This window comes from Tachysurus vachellii, chromosome 5 (genome assembly GCF_030014155.1).
Source record: "Tachysurus vachellii isolate PV-2020 chromosome 5, HZAU_Pvac_v1, whole genome shotgun sequence".
Lineage (NCBI taxonomy): Eukaryota > Metazoa > Chordata > Actinopteri > Siluriformes > Bagridae > Tachysurus > Tachysurus vachellii.
Window position 1 is genome coordinate 10,468,140 of NC_083464.1, and position 21,667 is coordinate 10,489,806.

Here is a 21,667-nt window from a genome sequence, read left to right on the forward strand (position 1 = left end):
CCAGTAGGAATGTGTTTACACAACATTTACGCACAAGACTCTGCATACTCAGGCTTTATAAGTGAAGCCACTGGTAGCTGTGAAGCCCATCACAGGTTTGATCTACTCTTTCCTTCCCATCAAACCATTCAGTGAGTCCTCCTGCACTGTAGATGTGAATGTGGTCATCCTGGAAGAGACGTGTGTCTTGATTTGCAGTGTCTCTTCCCCGAAGACTCGGACAAATGGACTTGAATCATGAGTCAAATCAGAATCACAGTTTTTCTTCTCTTACCCATCTGCACCTGACTTTTTTTTTTGCTTCCATAAACCGTTCCTTGTACATTTACTTAATACTTTGTGTTACTGTATTGTGCATTACTTGCGTGATCTAATGCCACATGATCTTGGGTAGGCTGACTTGCTTAGGTGTAATAGCAGGTTCTGAGGGAAAAGCAGGTCTTTTGACTCCTTAGCTTCGTCTGTGTTGGTTGGTTTAAACATGGCTTAGTAGCATTTATGCTTGAGGTCATGGAGATTGAGTTTAGATGTGAAGTGGTAATTCTGGGGCTTAATGCAAGGTTCAGTCATCTCATTCGCCCCTGCTGTCTAATCTGTTTTCTTCTTGGCCAAATTTTTCATGAGACCGAGACAGAGCGTGTGAGACCGAGACAGACAGACAGACAGATGCTGAGAGTGTGAGACCGAGACAGACAGACAGAGGCCGAGAGAGAGAGTGTGAGACCGAGACAGACAGACAGACAGAGGCCGAGAGAGAGTGAGACAGACAGACAGACAGAGAGAGATGGATTCAGAGTTGTGTAGAATGTGAGATTGATTAAACTGGTTCATGTTATCTTATTTTCTACCCTCTCTGCCTTGCAGTTATTTCTTTTGTGTCTGAGTCTTCTGTTTGTTCTGTCTGTTGTGTTGGAGGTTACTGGAGGGGTTAGAGAGTAAGAATTCCTCTGCATTGTGTAATTTCTTGTACTTGAATTAAACTCTCGAGTCTTGAATTTGTTTTCAGTTTTCCGCCCAGTTCAACATAACATAAAGGAATGCATGATGTTTGAGAAATTAGGCTTCTAGTTTTAAACGACCAATACTGCCCTCTAGTGGCTCCAACCTTGAGAAAAGTCCGTTTGTTTATTTGTTTGATCACTGGGATGATGCACAGCATGTTAATGTCTGTGCCTGTTGCTCCTAAGTGAACACCAGGAATGTTGAATTAAGGAAGAAACACTGATATTTCTCGGTACTGTAGGTGTATATGGATTTCTTCAATTTCATGAATGTTTTGAGTGCAAAATGTAGTGATGCATGTATTTTATGTTTTATTTACAGCTAGCACATAATCACTTATTCTTACCCACATACTATTCTTATGCACGTATTACCAGCCATACATTTATTTAATTGTTGTACCTATATTTACATATTTATCTGCACTGGTTCCTTTGCACATTTTTTTTTCTACTATTTGCATAGTACAGGAACGTAGAAACAAAATACCATTAAGCATCTACCAAAAGTGCAATGATAAAGATCTGTCTGTCTGTCTGTCTAACACACACGCTTTGTTCTCCAGCAGAAGGATGGCAGACCTGACTCTGAGCGATGCTCTGAATGACAGCGTGTCCCCTCCTGCTGAGGAGAACGTGGTGCAGACGGACTTCTTTGCCAAACTGGAGGCGGAGACTTTTGAGGACAAGGTCGGGGAGACAGTGGGCAAGACAGACTACATCCCGTTACTAGACGACGATGGAAAGGGTGAGTTTCAGACACAACCAAGACTCAGGAAAATATTAATTTAAAGTATTCAAATATACATACATATACAGACCTTTACACTGCACTATTTGATCTCAGTGATGAGATTTAAATATCTGTTTGAAATACCTAAATGTGCTTGAACATTTTTATTAATCCCACATTATTTTTGTCATAGCAGATGTATCTGATGATAGGTTTTGTAAATGAATGTGTATTTAATTGTGTGCTTACGAAACCTAAATGGTAATTCCTACTTAACGTTGAGATGTGAAGGAGTTCATCACATCACTGTGTGACCCTGCGGTTTGGGTTTATGTGAGGACTTGGCACGCGTTTTTGGGAACACGCCCCTATTTACTGCGGATAAAGCATAATTTTAGCAGGATTAGATTTGCTTGAGAAGCTTTGGCAGTTGAACTGCATTGGGTGACACAGACCGGATAAACCGTCTGTGAAAGTTGTCCAAATGACCATAAATATCCTAGATTAAAAAAGCTATTTTTAACACGCGTAGTAATTGTCAGCCTTATGAGGAACCGTGTCGCAGTAACGTCTTGGTGCATGGCCCTATAATTTTTTTTTTTGTTGTTGTTTTTTATGTGGAATGAGATAAACAAGCCCCGAGATGCACACATACAACGCCTGACCATGACACGTGCTTTCTGAACGTACTATTCCAGATTTAGTCTCTCATTTACTGTTAGCATATCATCCACTCTTTAGAGAAGGCTTTCTACTAAATTTTGGAGCATGGCTGTGGGGATTTATCCATGTAGTAAGATGAACATTAGTGAGGTCAGGCAATGCTGGGTGAGGGATTTCGAGAGGGGTTTGAGGTCGGGGCTCTGTGCAGGACACTGGCGTTTTGTCATGCTGAATCATGTCTCTTAGTTCCAGTGAAGGAAATCGTAAAGTTACTTTGTGTAGAAATTGTGTGCTTTCAACTTTGTGGCAATAATATATGGATAAAAAAACTTTTCCCACCCTCAAAGTGAAATTCCAGCAAATTAAGTGAACATTGTAGGATGTGCACATGTATAAAAAGGTGTTTACACTCGCACAACCAAATGTTGCATAATCAGGGGTGGGGCTTTGTACAGAATGAACCAATCACATTTACTCTCATGTTGAAAAGTATTTTTGTTTTCTTTTATGCAGAACACTTATGGTGCATTTCAGCATTTTTTCTGCATTTCATTCATTCTCTTCGGGAACAAATAAAAAATCTTAAAAAAAGTAGTACAAGAGCCATTTGCTAAGCAGACAATCGTTCAGGGTTTCATGGATGCAAATAAGAAGTGATTATCACTAGATGGTGGCCAATCAGAGTCACGCGCGCCCATACCATCCAACTGAGTACGGAGATCAGCGCAGTGCAAAAGGGAATCACAAGGAAACGCAAACCACACTTCAGTTAGTAGTCCTCTATTGCATTAGGACACAGAGCTGACCTACAACTCGCCATGCACTTCACTGCGGACAGCTGAACTTGTTTTAGCGACACCCCCGCAAAGTGATCTTTGCTTTCCTTTCCACACGATCCATCATGTATCCTCCAAAACATCTCTGATGTCTGCTGGAGCTTTAAGCCATGTACACCACCATACGCTGATAGGTTTGTGCCCAGAAATGAGCTGTGTAAGCTGTATTAAGTTTCCTGTTAATAATAGTAATGAGCAGAGAAGCGATGCGTCATAACAGACATTTTGTTGATCTCTGTGAAATAATGAGTCTCTGGGTGTTTCTATTCTGAACTACGAGCTATATCTAGACTCAGGATTCTTTAGCTACATCATTTGTTCAGCATGAAGGTGCAGTGGTTAAGCAGGGTGTGTGTAAGATGACAAGGATAGAGTCTTTTCATTTTCAAGGCTTTTGAGGGCTCTATAGTGTCGAGTCTGTAGTGATGCAATCCTGTGTCTGTATATGTGTGTAAGCAGAAACAGGTGCAGTGATGATGGAGAGTGGAGAACAGACTGCCCAAGGGGCAGCCAACCCTGGTAAGAGGCACCCTATATCCCCTAATATCCTTGGATACACTTGCTGTTTCATTTTAGTTGTATTATTTCTTCCTTGCGTCACATCTCGTCCTTTGTGCCTTTCATATTTTGCCGCAGTTAATATTAATAACTGCCGGCAATAATAAACAGTGGTTGCATGCGTTCACAGTGTCATGTGGTTTATCTCGTCTTACTCAGTCGTATCTTGTAACAGCCGTGTCCATCATAACGGTCCAGTGTCTTTTCATGTCTTGTGTGCTCTCGTAGTATATCCCTTTTATTCTTATGTGAGAACTGATTGGCCTTTCTAGATGTCAAATCAGACCTGCTGTTTTTTTTTTATTTTATTTTATTTTATTTATTTTATTTTTGGACATGTTCTCTCACTGGGGCTACTGTATTTCCTCCCTGAACAACTCCCCTCCATTATTTTTTGTTTGTTTGTTTGTTTGTTTTAGTTAGTTATTTAGTTAGTTAGTTAGTTAGTTAATGACTCTTTCTAATAACATCTATCATCATCCATTTTTTGTAACAGGAATTGTTACACACTACAGGCTTAAACTATGCAACCAACTACTAATACAGCAACATCATTATGGATATTGGTTTATTTCTGAGCAAGGTCAAAAATGCATTATTATTATTATTATTATTATTATTATTATTATTATGCTACATGATCGTAGTCCATTATAATATACTACACTGTTATTATTATTTTGTGTTAGTAAAAGTTTGATTAAACTCGGTTCAGCTTAAATTCAAGTGACACGTCAGATAGGCTAAAACAAACGAGGCTAATCGTAAACATAACTTTCCACCACTATATCAAGAAGAGGTGTCATTTTACAAGCTCAGTGTTGATTCCAAAGTTTTGGCCTACAGTGTGTCTGTTGCAAGCTCACTGCAAGCTCCTGCATTTGCCCTGTCAAAACTTTTTTTGCCGAGCCAGACCTGCCATTTTTTGTAATCAAACGCATCTATTCCACCTTGCGTACACTTGCAGGAATAACTCAGCTGCCCTCCAAACCCAAATCCAATCTGGCACACAGGAGTGAAAAGTTTTAGACAGGGCGAGTCAGAAGAGCAGCACTGCATGACGTGGCCCGCTGCGCCAGCACGTTTGCCCATGCCACAGCACGTTATCAGGATGAGGCCCCCGCTTGTCTGCCCTGATCTTTTCTGCGTGTATGCTGTGGTTAGTATATAAATCGGGCAGCACTGACAGTGCAGGTGTCAGAATCGCTGTTAATTCGACCTGTTCAGACGTCAACCTTTGCGTTTACCAGAAATTTTATGCTCCATGTTTCAGCTCCTAGCGGTGGCACTGTTGTGCCTTTACTTTTCACCACACTAGCATGCTTTTTTGTAAAACCATGATTTACAAGTCTTTTTTTCAGGCTTTGCAGTATCTAGGACAGAGAATTTTAGCGTAAGTGGCTCGTGCATGATCGGTGCTCCTGAATGTTTCGGCTGTGCTCTGCATGCTGTTCTCTGTTAGAGAGAAGGTTCTGCATGGCTATGCATGCTGCATTAGGAGATGCATGGGGAACTGAAGGGTGACGCAAGATAGATAGGATTGATTGACTGACACCAGATCAATGTGATCAATTACTAACCAGCACTTTTTATTCTCTTCCCATTGCCTCTCTTCATTACACTCCTTCTGCCCATTTTTTTCTTCCTTTATTTCATTTATTTTCTTTTATCCTTTGTTCCTTTCCACACACCTTGCTTTGGTTGCTCTTTTGTTACTGTCGTCTTTGGAACGCTTTCTGCTCCATTCTTGTCCCCATTGCCACTTCTGTGCCTTCCTCCACCCTTCATCACGTGCTCCAGAGGATTAGCTTTGCTGCTGATGCTGTCAATGGCTTAGACCTGCCTTTGCCTCTGCCTCCACCTCCCAGCCCAGCGCCTTCTTTCCTGTCTTCACCACACTCAGCCAACTCACCATGCAGCTCACAGCAAGCGCAACAGAGAGACGACTTTTAGAAAGCCAGTGGGATTACCACTACTTCTCCCTACTTACTAGACCCCCATGATGGACTTGTACGCTGCAGGAAGAGCCAAATCACAGGATGTTACCATAAGGAGATCAGCTGTCAAACTACACACACACACTCACACACTCACAAACTTGTACGCAATGGACCTTATTTATCAAGCTGATCAATTTAAACAAGTAAGGTGGTATTAATAAAAGGTCATGGCAAAAGTTCAGGATAAAAGATTGTATCCCAGAAAAGCTTCAATGTTTGGGATAATGAACGTATAGAATGCAGGAGATTTGTGAAGGTGGATCTCAATTGACTTCAAATCCTGCAACTGACCAGAGTTACTGCAGATTTCTGCAAGATTTTTGCTCTCGTGATAAAAATCGCTTATCAGTTGTGCACTCAAGCTTCGCTTCAAAAACACACTTCATCTTAATGAATCATTATTTAAAGGAAGTTAGACCAGCTGTTACATTCAGACAAAAGATATGGCAACCTGTGAAAAGTGTGTGTGTGTGTCAGGTAGTGAACTGCACATTTAGGTTTCGCTGCTTAGTCTTCGTGTCATTTTAGATTTCTCTCAGCTTCATATATACACAACTTTACTAAGATTGGTAAATGAGGCCCAAGATACGTTGTGATCTTCAGTAAATCCCAGATTACTTTGATTCCCTAGCATATACAGTCGGGGTCTTAAGTTTGCATACTTCTTGAAAAATCTGCAAAATGTTAATATATTTTTTAAATACCTAAGGGATCATATAAAAAAATGCATTTTGTTTTTTTTAAGTACTGCCCTGAAGAAGTTCTTTCCCATAAAAGATGTTTATAAAATTCACGAGACTCAATGATAACCGAATTTGCACAAATGAACCAGTTTGTTTACAAGCGCTTGGTTTTTAATACTGTATTGATGCCTGATCTATGACTGCTTTTATATTTTGTCATAGTTGCTCATGAGCCACGTGTTTGTTCTGAGCAGGTCCTGACATTCCTTTGGGTTTCAGCATCTTCTGTGCATTTCAGTCCTTTCCAACTCTAATATTTTACATTGAACATCCTCTTTTTATTTCCATACATTTTCCAACATTTACATCATTTTGAAGCTTAGTGTGGTTTGTTACCTACTTGAGCATCGGTAAATGTTTGCCTTTTGGCCGTCAGTTGTCCTCAGTGTGAAAAGATGGATGGCAGAATTGTATATCTGCTGTCGGAATGGGCTCAAACATGCACGAGATGCTGGAATAGCAAGGAATGTGCTAGCCCCGGAGTATTTTTCTAAAGAACAATGGGCAGTTGAAATGTTCAGAACAAACAAGGGACTCATGAACAACTATCCAAAAAATAATGGCAGCCACCGATCATCCAGGTAACAAGAAACAGTATTCATGCAAATTTTACATATATACGTGTATATATGTAAAATTTGTAAACAGAACAAAGAAACCAAGCTAAAACACAACGAAGCCTTTTCTGTTATATGAAATTGCAGGCAATATATTAAAGCACAGCTGTTCCTGGAGGATTTTTCTGACAACATCTTGATAAAGAGCTCGTGAAGCTGGTACGGGATCTCATTGTTAAACAATATCAATTAGAAGAGGGTTACCAAAAAAAAAAATTCCAAGACATAATCAACAGAAAATATGGCACAGCAGTGACATTACTAAGAACAGGACACCCCCCTAAAATTGATGAGAAAACAATACAAAACAACCAAAAAAAAAAAAAAATAATTGGAACAATGTGTTATAGACCAACGATACCAAAGTTGAATGTTTAGCCCATAAAAACGCAGCACATTATTTAAAGAACACTGGAAAAAAAAAGAAAAAAATCTGACCGAGTTAACATGCTTTTTGGAGGGAAAAACTAGCAAAATACTGATGACTTTTAACCAGAATCGATTAAATACTGTGATAAAATTAACTGCACACTTATGACACCCCCCCCAAAAAATAAAAATAAAAATATGACTCTTCTTGTTATTCACTTTAATATAATTGCTTGCAATTTCACAAAAAAGGTGGAAAAGGGGTCTGACAGCAATTTAGTTTTAATGTAATGATGTTTTTTTTTTTTAAATTTTTTATGTTAATGTAATTATTTACAACCACGATTTCTTGACTTGATTTGACCCAAAATGAAACCTCACCCAAACCAAAGCCAACAAAATAAATAAAATTAAATAAAAAAATGCACCTCAAGTGACCACAGTGGCTTCAAGTCTAACATGGCATTTACGTTTGTGAGTCTTTAGGATAGACAGAATACTGGGCAAGTCGTGTGGAGTAGGATTTTTCTAGGGCATTGGTGCTGAGGGTAAAATCTGACATGTCTGGCAGTGACAGTCTACTGTCTCTCACACACACACACAAACACAGACAGAGACTGTTGTGTCCTCCTTTGTCCAGCCAGCAGGATAATCCTCAGCCTCACTACTTATCGATATGTTATGAGTTCAGTCTAGTACAAAGTCATTTAGTTAGAAAGTTGTCCTACGCGCACATTTATACACTCCTTTATTTTAATATACTGCAAATATGTATCAAAAGGTCGAGACATCATTTTCCTTTGCCTCCCATCTTCTTCTCGTTCATGATGACCTACAGTACAAAGTGTTAATCAGTAAAATAATGATGTTAATCAGATAAATCAGAGCAAACGAGCAGGTTGTAATATTAATACACCTTTCTGTATATCGCTCACTTTGTCCTCTTCTTTCTGTTCTCCATATAACTGTATAACTGCAACTCCTTTATTAAAACTCAAACTTGACTGTAATAACACTGTTATCTCTGCCTCGGTCGGCTTCCTGTCTCTGCAGCTTTTCCATAAACGGCTGCTCTTCTACCACTGCAGTCTCATGCCTTTAGGTTTAATGCTGTTTTCTATTTCTGTGTAACACACTTCTCTGGCTTTTGCTCCAGGTTTTAGAAGCTTGGTCCTTGATTGCTTTTACCTCATGTACATTTTGCACTTGTGTGATGCAACTCGTGCATTTCTACAGCAACCAGCTTTCCAATTAACACCGTTTGTAATTATGGTCGCAATGACCTTTTTTTGTTTTTTTTAAAGTAGCTTTATTTTAGAGATCGTATGCATCTCATACCTTGTATTTGTAATAAATGCTCTGATGGCAGCATCACATCCCATAAACCGTGTGATATTTTGTGACCGAAAGCCTTTCGGTAGAAGACAATGAAACATGCTTTAGCTTCAGCTGTAAAGACGTGTTTTTCTGATTAAAAACCCAACAGTTCTTCAGTGCAGTGTAGCTTGCCACTGTGTAATCTAGGAACGCGTAAACAGGGCGAAATGAAACGTTCCACGATGTCCCGAGTGCTTCATATTAAGCAGGTTGCTCCGTATCATCACGAGTAGCAATGATTACCAAAAAAAAGAAATGAATAAATGATAGCAGTGGAACTCGTTTTTGTTTTTAAAACGTTAAGCCGGTATTTTTCATTGGCTGTTTTCTTCCTTACACTCCGTACACTACATTTTTATGTTTTACCTTTTAAGTTCATAGCCGAAAAATCTCTGTACCACCGACGATGCTTGTTGAGAGAAAATGCTTTGAACTTGTGTACGTTATTATTTCATTATTTCATTAGCATATATGAAAAATGTTATTTATTTATTTCTTTGTTGTATGGGTTTATTTATTTTACCCACAGTCGACTAGGCAAGACAGCTGGCTTCTGTAAGGGTTTGAGTCCAACTCCAAAGCTTATATGTTCGTTCTGTTTTAGTGTCTCAGCTTCTTTTTAACCAGACTTATTTACGAACCTTTGCGACCAATAAAACCAGCAATTTTCTGTTTAAAACTTGCTGCTTTTTTCTGTCAAGCCTATTATTTTCTTGGAAGCTCAAGGCTAAATATATATACGTTGTGCTTTGGCTCTTTAAATCTTTAACATATTCCAGAACTCTTATTTAAAACGCTGCTCTTCTGCTCATCTCTTCTTTTGAAGGTGCGCTTTCGGATATCTCCATAACAGCTTGTGCCGAGTTTGGAAACGGCTCAAGGATTTACGCAGTCAAGGTTCTTTTGAATCTCTTCATACATATTTCAGATTTTCTGCGGGCTCATCAGTACTGTTGCAGCGTAAGCTTCAGTAAAGCTTTTCTTCCTGCTGTTGTTCAGCTTCTTTTGAAAATCCTCCAAAACTCGCTTCGTTTAGGCCATAAAACCGACTGTTATCTTCAGGTTTAAAATATGCAGCTAGAGATGGGTTACAAACAGAGGCGTCAACATTTACAAGTTTTCACTCACTTCTACGGCAGTAAATGAGATGCAACATTTGTTCTGCTTTTTCAGCTGTAGTCAGACCAAAAACTAATAAAACTCACCAGTAGAAAGTACACTGAGGGGGGATAAGACACATGAATGTGAATAACTCTTCTTTGCTTTATGTAGAGAAACTTTGACCTGTGAATTCATAAGCCTGAGTCTAAAGCCAATATAAAACTAGTGTTAGGGACTATGACCTCTTTGGTCTGTAAAACTGAGGAGATACTTAACTAGCAGTGACGCTGCACCTTTACCTTGTTCTTATTTTTACTGCCGCTTGCCGCATAACTGAAAGTAATTGCCTACAGTTGTTATTATTATTATTATTATTATTATTATTATAATACCTTTACAGATGTGTGTTGTTGCTGTTGTGAAAATTAATCTATCGATTTATTGATTTCTCAGTCTCTTGATTTATGTCACATTGTTCCCCTCAGCACAATCATCCATATTTGGCTGATCACAACTCACCGTACGTGGTATCTGTGAGAAATCATTCTTATTTATTCATATTTCACTTCCTCATTAAGCCAGTTCATGTCTTAAAAACCGATTAGAGACACATTTTCATTCTTGACACCGATTCTCGTGACCTTTGCCAACTGTTCCACTTGTGAGCGTTCTCACTTTTAAATTTCTGACTCATGACCTACGCTAAGTTTTCTCCTCCTCATGCTGATGGCGTGAACGTGGCTGCTCCAGTAAGGAAGCAGGCAGGAAAGTGCGGTGTTGCAGCTCGGTCTCACGGGGGAGCTGCAAGTGGGTCAGCCTCTCCTACTTTATTCTACTTTAAGCACAAGCCGGACAGTCCTACAGCAGATGTTCTTCATCTGCAACCCTGATGTCCGTGGAGGCTGTATAATGCAGTAAATAATAGACAATGGAAATGATCTTCAGTTGACGTTCACTGGTAAACTTCAGTTGACGTTCACTGGTAAACTTCAGTTAACGTTCACTGAAATATCATTAAGATAAGTTTGGTCAGAGTGACTTTGACCCCAGCATGGTTGTTGGTGGCGGATGGGCTGGTTTGAGTGTTTCAGAAACTGCGTATCTCCTGAGAATTTCACACCGAACAGTCTCTACAGTTTACAAAGTCTGCTGTGACGCAAAAAATACCATCCAGTCAGCGGCATTCTTGTGGGAAGAAATGGCTTGTTAGTCAGAGTAGTCAGAGGAATATTAATAATCACTCTTTAATGCCGTGATGGGTAGAAAAGCACCTCAGAATGTATAACACACTGAACCGTATAACACACTGAGATCAGACCACTAGTTACTAGTGATGTTTGGAATCTGTTACTGGACGACTCTTAAGTCGAACGTATTGTTCTCCTTCACTCCCGTGTACTGAATCATGTGTTTCCTTCAACGAAGTCCTGCACGTGTAAAACGTGATTGCTTTGCCAGCTTCAGTATTGAATAAATACATCCCTTTTTGAGTCTGAACAACAATTGACCTAATGATACTGAGTGACCTGGTGCTTGCAGTTTGTGGGGAAAAAAGAGAAACTAGTAATAATCGTTAACGAACGAAATGCACTTGTACTTCAGTTAACATACAACTATTTGAACATATGAGCATTTGCTGACTTCTGTGCTCACATCTACTGAGCTTACTTTTTTTTCCTGGTCTGATGTATCATGTAAAAAAATAACCGTGGCTCTTGACACGTACCTGACAGATTGAATGCTTTGCTGCCACATGATTGTCTGATCTGATAACTGCATGAACCTACAGGTGTTCCTAATAAAGTGGTTGGTGAGGTGATTTTATATATATATATATACTGCAGAATAACATATTTGCTTCAGCTGTAGCTATTAATTAGTAAACTAATCATTATCATCATGATTCAGTTTTTTCTGAATGGTTTCCTAGTTTTTACAGTGTGTTTGGGGCAAAAGACATGCTCTATAGTTTATAGACCCTGTAAAACTGCACAAACATGAACCTGGGCAAACTGATAGGCTAGAACACGTTATGTGGTAACAGCGATCTAACAAAAGACAAACGGTATGAGCATGTTTAGAACAAAAGAAAAGAAAACCAACCTGATTGATTACTATTTTATCCAATAATTTAGTATATTTTTTGCGAAATGGGAAAGGAGTAAAAAGTGTAACCAGTAACAATTTGTTAATTGCAATAACCTTTTTATATTTTCCTCTGTCTCGGGCACGAACCGCTGCCAGCATCAGCCAGCCTACTCTGGGCTCGGCTTAATACCCAGCGTGCTCTACGACGGGACGTAGCACTTTATGCTTTATGCTTTTATGCCACGAAGACGACATTTTCCTCTTGTTTTTTCTCCCAGTCAGCCCTGAGTTATGCAGAAGATTTTTATTTGGCTCATTTGGTTTGTAAAAGAGTAAAATTCAGGAATTCCAAGGAATTTATTTCATACAGTGCCTATTTTTTTATTTTTTTTGTGATGAGGGTTAAATAGTCATTAAATAAGCAGAAGGTGGATTTTAAACTCCTACTGGGATTATTAGGGTTGTGTGTGTGTGTGTGAGAGAGAGAGAGAGAGAGAGTGTGTGTGTGTGTGTGTGGGCACAATATGCAAAACACACATTTCCATTCAGTTGCAAACAAATAAAGATTTGTTCTATGAATCCAAGCAGCTGACGAGAGAGTGAACCAGAACAATACATCTGTTTTCCAGAAAGTGTTGATTTAATAATGTTTGTCGTTTTCTACAGAAAAAAGAAGCATTTTGTTAATGTTGTAACATCTCTTAGTATAGAATAAATATCATCCACATTTTTGACATACTGCACTGTTTTAACTATAAAAGTACAAAGCGTCTGTTGCATTGTCAAAGTTGTCTGTTCTCTTATTCTTTTTTTTTCTTCTTCATCTGTTCACTAGAAAATGCCTGAATATCACTGTCCCAATGCAGCTTTCTTTTGTTAGAGAGATTGGAGTTGTGATGTTCTTATTAAATGTATACTTATAAAACATAGTGGTTTTATATATATATATATATAATACTGTTATGCATTATATTATATATTATTATATAATATACTGTTATGCATTCTGTGTCTCAGAAGCAAACCGAATTGACAGCGGTGATGTTTATCCTGTAGTGCGTCTATTTTAATGTTAAAAGCTCAGTGAAGCAGAGTATGCCGACAGTCGAGTCTGATATGCGTGGCCTAGTTTGAAGTTGGTCTGCCTCCGAGTATCGGCTGGAGAACGACTGGATACGGGTCAGACAGAGGACATATCCTCTTCCTCCTCTCTCCTCTCCCGCTCGACTTTCAGCTGTGATTTATTCGGCCCTCCATCACGGTCGCTTTCAGAGTTTATCGCACTACTGGCTGTTGGTGGTGTACAGCAGTGTTGTGTGCATCATCTAGTTCTGTCGTAGTTGCGAAAGTATTATTTATTTAATAAAGCAGTTATACTCGGAGCTTGAAGGTCAGCTCTTAGACTGATTGTCTGCATGCCGGCTGCTCACGGCTCAAATATGTCATCAGGCACGGATTGTTCGGCAGGGCAGCTTTGCAGACTGCTGCATGTCCTCAACCACCGAGTGTCAATGATAAAAATAGTCAGAGTCGGGAGTCCCGGGGGGGTTTGAGAGAATCGCTGTTGACAAAAAGTACAACAGCTATAGTAATAAACTGGGTCAGGCAAAACCATGCACTGAAGCGCAAGATGGAGAGGGGAAAAAGACTGAAGAAGAAAAGCTCATTGCTCAAACTCTAGATAGCAGCCTTACGATGTTCAGTTGTCTCGCTCTGCCAAACCCTAGTGCCCTCTCGTCATTCATGCTTACTGACGCTTCACATCACTCACTGAGAGCCCCCAACAAATAAGAATGCACTCAGCTGAAAATATTAGCTTATTTGTCATGAATTTGTTGGTTGACCGAACTCCAGGAGGGCACTGAGGCTTTCTGGGTAAAGTTCACTCAGGGATAACCACATGCTTTTTATGCCTTTTTTTTATAAAGCTGCACAAAATAGTCTTATACGTTCTCCATCTGTTGCTCACTTTTTTCATTTTAGCTGCAAGCTCTGCAAATAGCTATATATAATAGAAGCTTAGAGTACTTTTATTCTCTTCTTGAACTTGGGTTCACCTGTTAAGCATCTTTTATTTACTTCCAGTGTATCTGCTACTTGTTCACATCTCTAACAATTTTCCCCTCACTCAGAATCCACATCTCATTCACAAGACCTGACCAACTCTTGCACTTGTATGACTATTTTATGACACAGACAATAGTCAGTACTGTTGAAATGATCAAATCCACTCTGTTCAATGGATACGTGTCATTTCTTTTTATGCAGTTGTTTTGTATATAGCTGATCAGTACGTCTCCCTGAGTTACGAAGATGTGTTCGAACCATGACCTAGCCTACTCAAAAGTCTTAACGATTGGTGATCAGTATGAGGTAGTATATTGTAATTTGTTAATAATTTAACAAATTACGTTACATTCGTCTAACGTAATCTTATAGAAAGTTTGCACGGTAAATAACCGATCTGCTATAAAAACTTGAACAGTGGTCGTGACCCTACAATCGATTGCGTTCGGCGTGTCGAACTAATGTTTAATTTCTTTTCTGATACGTGGTTGTATCTGCTCTTGTCTAAACTGCATCAGTTCCTCTCAGGGAAGAATGTCACTTGTGTCTTGATCTCTCTTCTAGTGACTGAGTGCCCAGTACAGCTAGAGCATTTCGTGTGCCTGGTTAAGCGGTTTACTTTCTGTTCCAAATAATCCCGCAAGTTTTCTTCACCGGATCGAGAACCAGTGATTTTGCAGTCGAACAGTGTATAAATGTGGCTTTATACACACTACATTTGTCATACTGGGTGTGTCAGTGTCAGCACAAAAAGCAACCTCAGAACCTAACCAACAACCAAGAGTCTGGTTTTACACTCGTCCAGCTTCACAATCTAGTTTCATGTTACAATAAAGCCAGTACTATCTGTGGATGCAAGTTATTATGCAACACTGAGATTTATAAATAATTTTTAGCTCTTTATGTAGAGGGAAAAAAAACAACACATTTAACTGAAGAATTCATTTTATTTGAATTATAAAAATAAAGAATTAAACTTGCCATTTCTTTTATAGCCTACTCTACATAAACAAAAGTATGTGGACTCCTAACCTTCATACCTTTACATGGTTCTTCCCCCACACTGTTGCCACCGTTCCAGCAATGCCCTTGAACACAAATCAAGCTCAAAGAAGACATAGTTGTGTGGAAGATCTCAAGTGTCAGGTTTCCTCTGGGTTCTCTTGTTTTCTCTCACACTCCAGAAACAAGCCATTCGATGTAGATACACGTTTATCCTTAAATCCTTAATAAAGCACTTACTGAAAAGGAATGGATGAATTACAAATATGATAACCAAAATATTTTTTTATATTTTAGAGGACTTCTAAAATCCAGGAGAGCATCTAAGATTGATTTTAGCATACCGTGCTTGTGGCTCGTTCAACTGTGACAGCAGACCGAGCCGAAGGGTAGAGAAGAGGAGGTCGAGTCAGTGAAATTCAAAGTGACAATACGATGTGGACTTTTCAGAGAGCATACAACATGGGAGCCGATTTACAGGAGTACAGTTGTATGTCTGCATTTTTCCTGGACTTTCAACCAAATTGGATGTTTTGCAACAATATATTTTTTATTAATTTTTATTAATTAATTTTATTTAATTTTTTTTAACTTGTTTTCCGTTTCAATTTCCCTGCCATAGCACCAGACATGCTATCTAATGACAACATGAAGCTTGAGTTAATAAACAGCAGGAGCCCTAAGCGAATGCCCCAAGAGGTCTGTTTGGTTTTTCAGGACCTGTGGTTTTCTAGTGACTGTGGGTTTTGTCCTGTCATGTCTTCTCACTGTCAACCTCGAAAAGCCACCAGGCCACTATGGGAGCGAGCAATGTGGGGGCGAGGGATGGACAGGGTGGGGGTGCTTCTCCCCTGCTGTGGTCAGAACAAACACTTCAGATCAGGCGGCAGGCCTGCAAAGAGTCAGGAGGTTCCCGGTCGAGATGGGACCACAGGCTCACATCGTGCCAGTCACACACACACACACGCACATACACACACACACACACGCACGTAAACAGATGCCTCTTAGGCCATTGCACACAATCTGAACAGGCTCTGTAGCTAACATTGTCCCATTGATGCATATAAAACTGTATTTGTTTAACTAATGGATACCGAGGATTAGACTGTGGTTTGGATGAAGGTGAGTTTTTAAAATGGTTTCTATAATGTTGAGAGGTTAGGCATGTACGCAGAATTGTTCATGTGCCTAATGTTGACAGAAGGTGGGATCTAATTTAGCATCTTTGTTACAGGCACCGTAGGCCTGTCAGGGACACCAGGGGGACAGATTGCAGTGACGCACCAGGAGCTGCAGAAGGAAGTTCAGCCACCTCTAATAGATCAACAGGCCGTGGTGTCAGACTTTCTTTCAGGTGAGAACCGATGCTTGCAATAACAACAACTGCTGGCAGACTTCTTGTTTTATAGTAAATTAACTATTTATGAGCAAAAATGAACAGGATATTTAAATGACATCACTCTAGTCAAAAAGCATCACATTGTTCTATTATATTATATATTAGAGTCTTGATTGAAATGTGTTGTTCTTATTAACAATAGAAAACAATAGAATGTTTTTAAAATAATTCACTGGTAAAGATTGGACCCTTTCCAAAGAAAGCGGTTTGCAGAAGTACTCCCATTCATCTTTCAGTGATATTTGAGTGGATGTGGCTTGTGGCTGTTGTGCTGCCTTTTTCCTCTCTCTCGTTTTCTTTTTTTCTCCCCTTCAAACCTTCATCTTTCTACTGAAGCACAAACTCAATCTTAGTAGCTATTTATTGGCTTTGCAACAATTCTCTTCCCTTCTTTCTCGTAAGATAAGTTAGACCTTTATTAATCTTTATTAATCTAGACTGCTTCAGATTACACAAGAGAAATAAGGACTTCCTGATCACTGGGGTCGCCAGTCTTACCCCTTCCAGTGTTCCATCGACAATAGCTTGATGAGAAATATCTCAGATTAACGTCTGTACTCCACTGTTATCCACTTTTCTGCCATTATTTTGCAGCTGTTCAATATTTTTGTTACATTCCTATTGTTCTGATTAGGAGAAATGTATTTGTTAGTGCAAGAAAGCTTTCAACAATATGCTTTTGGATAATTGTTTCTCTTTTATCAGTTTACGAAATGCAAAGTAGAGAAACAGAAGAAAAATCTAATCCATATTTGGTATGAATACCCTTTGGCTTCAAACCAGCATCATTTTTTACACTTGTAGGATCATAGTCAGGTGTATGTTTAATTAATGATATGAAGCAAGTGCTAATGATCATCATTGTAGGCTGAAACAGAAACAGCTGTGTAGGAGGCTTAAAACTGGGTAAGGAACAGTTAAACTCTGCTACTATGGTGAGGATGTAGAAGACAGTTTCATGTCACAGGTCATATGCAATAGCAAGACTGAGCAGAGCAACAAGTCGCAATGTAGTTCTACTGCATCACCAATGTCTCTCCCAGGCAAAGATTTCAAAGCAGGCTAGGGTTTCAAGTGATGATATTCAAGCTATTTTGAAGAAGCACAAAGAAACGTGCAACGATGAGGACTGTAGACGCAGTGGTCGGCCGTGGAAATATAATGCAGCATACAAAAGATACATCATGCTTATTTTCCTTCAGCATTGGAAAATGTCCAGCGGTGCCATCAGCAAAGAACTGGAAACCAGTGGGACCCAGGTACACCCATCTACTATCCAGAGAAGTCATGGAAGAATTGCAGCCAAAAAGCCAGGCCCTGGAAACAAGGCATAGTGACTTAACTATGCATGAAAACGTAGCAACTGGGGCACAAAAAAAGGCAGCAGGTGCTCTGGACATTCATTATCAAAATTTGGCTGTAGCAGGAGGCTGGATGTTTGCCAAAGGGATGGAGAGCGGTAAAAAGAGTGTCTGCATGCAACATGGTGAAGGTTTGCAGAGAAATACAGGCAGATACTTATCTATTATATATACATTATGCAATACCAGCAGGGATGTTTGGCCTCAAATCTTCAGCATAGAGAACCTGGAAGTGACAGTTAGGTCCTCACAGAACCCTGGTCTCAACATTACAAAGTTAACCTGTGATTACATGAAGAGACAGAAAGATTTGAGATCTGTTAACTCTCCAAGATGTTTGGAACAACCTACCTGAGGAGTACCTAGAAGTATTGCCTGTATAACAACATATTTATATTTTGCCAAAAGAAAATTATAGGAACACTTTGAAAACACGTCAGATCTCAACAGTAAAAGAAAAAAATCATGCGGAAAATCTATGCTGATATGGACTGGGGTAATGTGTTAGGAACGAAAGGATGCCTTTCTTGCAAAACATTCTTTGATGGAAATGAATATTATCTACCTACAGAGGGCAAATGTAAAGACACCCTGAAAATTAAAGTGAAAAAATTATGTGGCAGGCTAGTTCATTTTGCTTATCTTTCATTGCAGCAACTTAAAATGACCCCCATCCTGCACAAACTAGATTTAAGTTGAGTGTGGGGGAGTCAATGGTATAAATTCCTTCATTCTCCTGAAACTGCCTGCATACTCTTGCCATTAGGCCCGGGCATTGTTTTGCGCCAGGAGGAACTCACTGCACCAACGTAGTGTCTGAGAATGGGTCCAAGGGTTTCATCCTGATACCTAACGGCAGTCAGGGAGGGTGCCGTTGTCTAGCTTGTAGAGTTCTGTTTGTCCCTCCATTGATATGCCTCTCCAGACCATTACTGACCCACCATCAAAGTGTTCATTCTGAACGATATTACAGATAGCATAACGTTCTCCACGGCTTCTCCAGACTCTTTCACTTCTGTTGTATGTTCACGGCGTGAACCTGCTCTCATCTGTGAATAGCACAGGGCGTCATTGGCATACCTGTGCCGATTCAGGTGTTCTATGGCAAATGCCAATCGAGCTCCATGGTTCCGGGCAGTAAGCACAGGGCCCACTAGAGGATAAGACGTACAAGTGTACATGAAGCACTTCTATTTTTAAACTTTCTGATATAACAGTGCAAAATGCAAACAAGGCCCTGAAAATGTGTTTACAATACAGATCACATTATAGATGTGTTAAAGCAGAGTTAGCACCTGAAATATACGCTCACTGTCCACTTTATTAGGAATGCCTGCACATTCATGCAATTATGTAATCAGCCAATGATATGGCAGCAGCACAAAGAAAAATAATTACAGCAGATACAGGTCCAGTTAATGTTTACATTAGAGTGTGATCTCTGTGACTTGGATTATGGCATGAAGCTTGGTAACAGATGAGCAGTGGTTTGAGTATTTCTGATCTGCTTACTCAACATTTTACTCAACAGTCTTTAAAGTTTATGCAGGATGGTGCATAAAAAAACAACAAAAACAACATCCAGTGACCAGCATTTCTGTGGGTGGAAATGCCTTGTTGATAGGAGAGGCCAAAAAAAAATAGCCTGTTTGGTTCCCACTGCCAGGAAGGGTATATTACCTCAATCTTTACAAATTTCTACAACTGCACAAAAAATGTCAGCACGCACAAAACATAAAACCTTTAGGTGGATGGGCTACAACAGCACAAGACCACACTATGTTTCACTCCTGTCATCCAAGACTATGAAACCAAGGCCATCATGGGCACAGACGATCTGTTGAAGATTAGAAAAAAAATGTCCCCTGGTCTTTTTCCAGTCTTCACCTATCCAGTTTCGATAACACCTTTCTTTGTCACTCTAGAGACTGTTGTGTGTGAAAATTCTAGGAGATCAGCAGATTCTGAAACACTCAACTAGCCAATCTGGCACCCACATACACACAACGGTTAAAGTTACATTATGATGATGTATGTGAATAGTAACTGTAGGTCTTGACCTGTATCTGTGTCGTTATTGGCTGATTAGATGGACAGGTGTTCCTAACTAAGTGGATATTGAAGCTAAATTGTAGTGAAAATGATTGTATAAATATATTACTAATTACAGCAGTGCAAAGACTTTTGATGTGTACCCAAGATTTTAATATGTGAAATACAACATGCGGTAATGCAATGGGTAATGAGGACCGGGGAGAGTGTATCGTAGACCCGCTTTTTGGTCTGAAAGACGTCACTTTGCACTCGAACAGAGACGACATGTTGCTTTTGCGTTCCTGTTTCTGTGATGACATTTAGAAAAGTACACTTTTCCCTTAATTTAATGATCCTTTTTTCTTTTAGAATGCTAACAGCCTCTTTTAATGGATGTATCTTAATTAACCAAATCAAATGCCACCATATTGCCACATGTTGCTTTTTCAAGTGGCTATTAGCAAATCTCAGTAAAATGTGCCTCCTGAGACACAGAGGAGAGAATAGACTGAAAATGTCTCACTTTGCTGAGGTGATGAGTCATCCCTTACTCAACATTCACCTCAGGGATAATGCCTGAGCTGTTTCATCTGTTGCTGCTTTATCTTGTAGCGTATCTGTTATAAATGCATTATCAGTTCATTTATTATTATTATTATTATTATTATTATTATTATTATTCCTTTTGGTGTTTCTGTTCGTGGTAATAAAAGTAATGTTAATAATTATTACTTAATTATTTTATTTATTGAAACGAATTTTTGGTACCTCTGTTGTAAGGATTTATGTCCAAATAAATATTTGTCATATGTATGCAGAAATTGCAGTCTTAATTACTTATTAATTATTAGATTACTTCTGCTTAATTAAAAATAAATAAATAAATAAATAAATAAATATCAGATTGCACATCGATTTGGTAAATTAACTCAAACGCAGCTGTCTAAACTACAGCTACTGTAGTACACACATGCAGCATGCAAATTTTAGAACTATCACTAAACATTTTATGTTCCCACAGATTTCTCTCAGCCAGTGGGATTGGAAACCAACATGGATAGTGGACTTGTATCCCTCCAATCAGAAAAAACTTCAAGCATCGCAGACACCCAGCAACCACCACTGTTGGCTACAGAGGCACCTATAGCATCTAAGAACCTTTTGGACTTCTCTGCAGGTAGAGGGAAAAGACCGTTAAACTGAGCTCAATGCACAGTTTAGCACACAATTTAGCACAAAAGCAACACTGACTTCATGCTAGCCTAAACCCAATTACACATCTCTTTATTACACATCTCTATATGTTATTGACAGGGGAAAAGTGTAAGCACACTGTCCTGCTAATATAGATTAACATAACATCATAACATTATATGTATACCATGAGACAATACTGTGACCCTTTCATCTACCAAATATTACTCAACAGATGTATTTAACTATTATTACTCGACAGATGTATTTAACTAATATTATTCAACAGATGTATTTAACTAATATTATTGCAGCCCAGAACTCCAGCCTAACTGAAGAAGTTTTTGTTCTATAGTGGATTATGGGCTTACAGCCGGAGATCTTCTGTGAGGCTAATCACAGACCCATTAGAACACAATTTCAGTAACCTGGCTTTTCTGCTGTTAGGTAGTATGGCCAGATTTAGAGTCATGCAGATGGTTTGTTTTCTTACATGCAATTACTATCCACCATGCATATGG

The 21,667-nt window shown here is 39.2% G+C and overlaps 1 protein-coding gene across 6 annotated transcripts in view; it reads left to right on the forward strand.

Moving 5' to 3' along the window:
• LOC132845590 (microtubule-associated protein 4) overlaps window positions 1-21,667 on the forward strand; it is a 61,033-nt gene that overhangs the window by 11,741 nt on the left and 27,625 nt on the right. For 5 of the 6 annotated variants that reach the window (XM_060869674.1, XM_060869673.1, XM_060869675.1 and 2 more), the window contains exons 2-5: window positions 1,568-1,749; window positions 3,693-3,752; window positions 16,393-16,512; window positions 20,974-21,129. In XM_060869674.1, the coding sequence (XP_060725657.1) occupies window positions 1,575-1,749; window positions 3,693-3,752; window positions 16,393-16,512; window positions 20,974-21,129 (511 nt within the window). In that variant the 5' untranslated portion in view covers window positions 1,568-1,574. The remainder of the gene's footprint in view (window positions 1-1,567; window positions 1,750-3,692; window positions 3,753-16,392; window positions 16,513-20,973; window positions 21,130-21,667) is intronic. The other variant, XM_060869676.1, reaches the window with a different exon arrangement.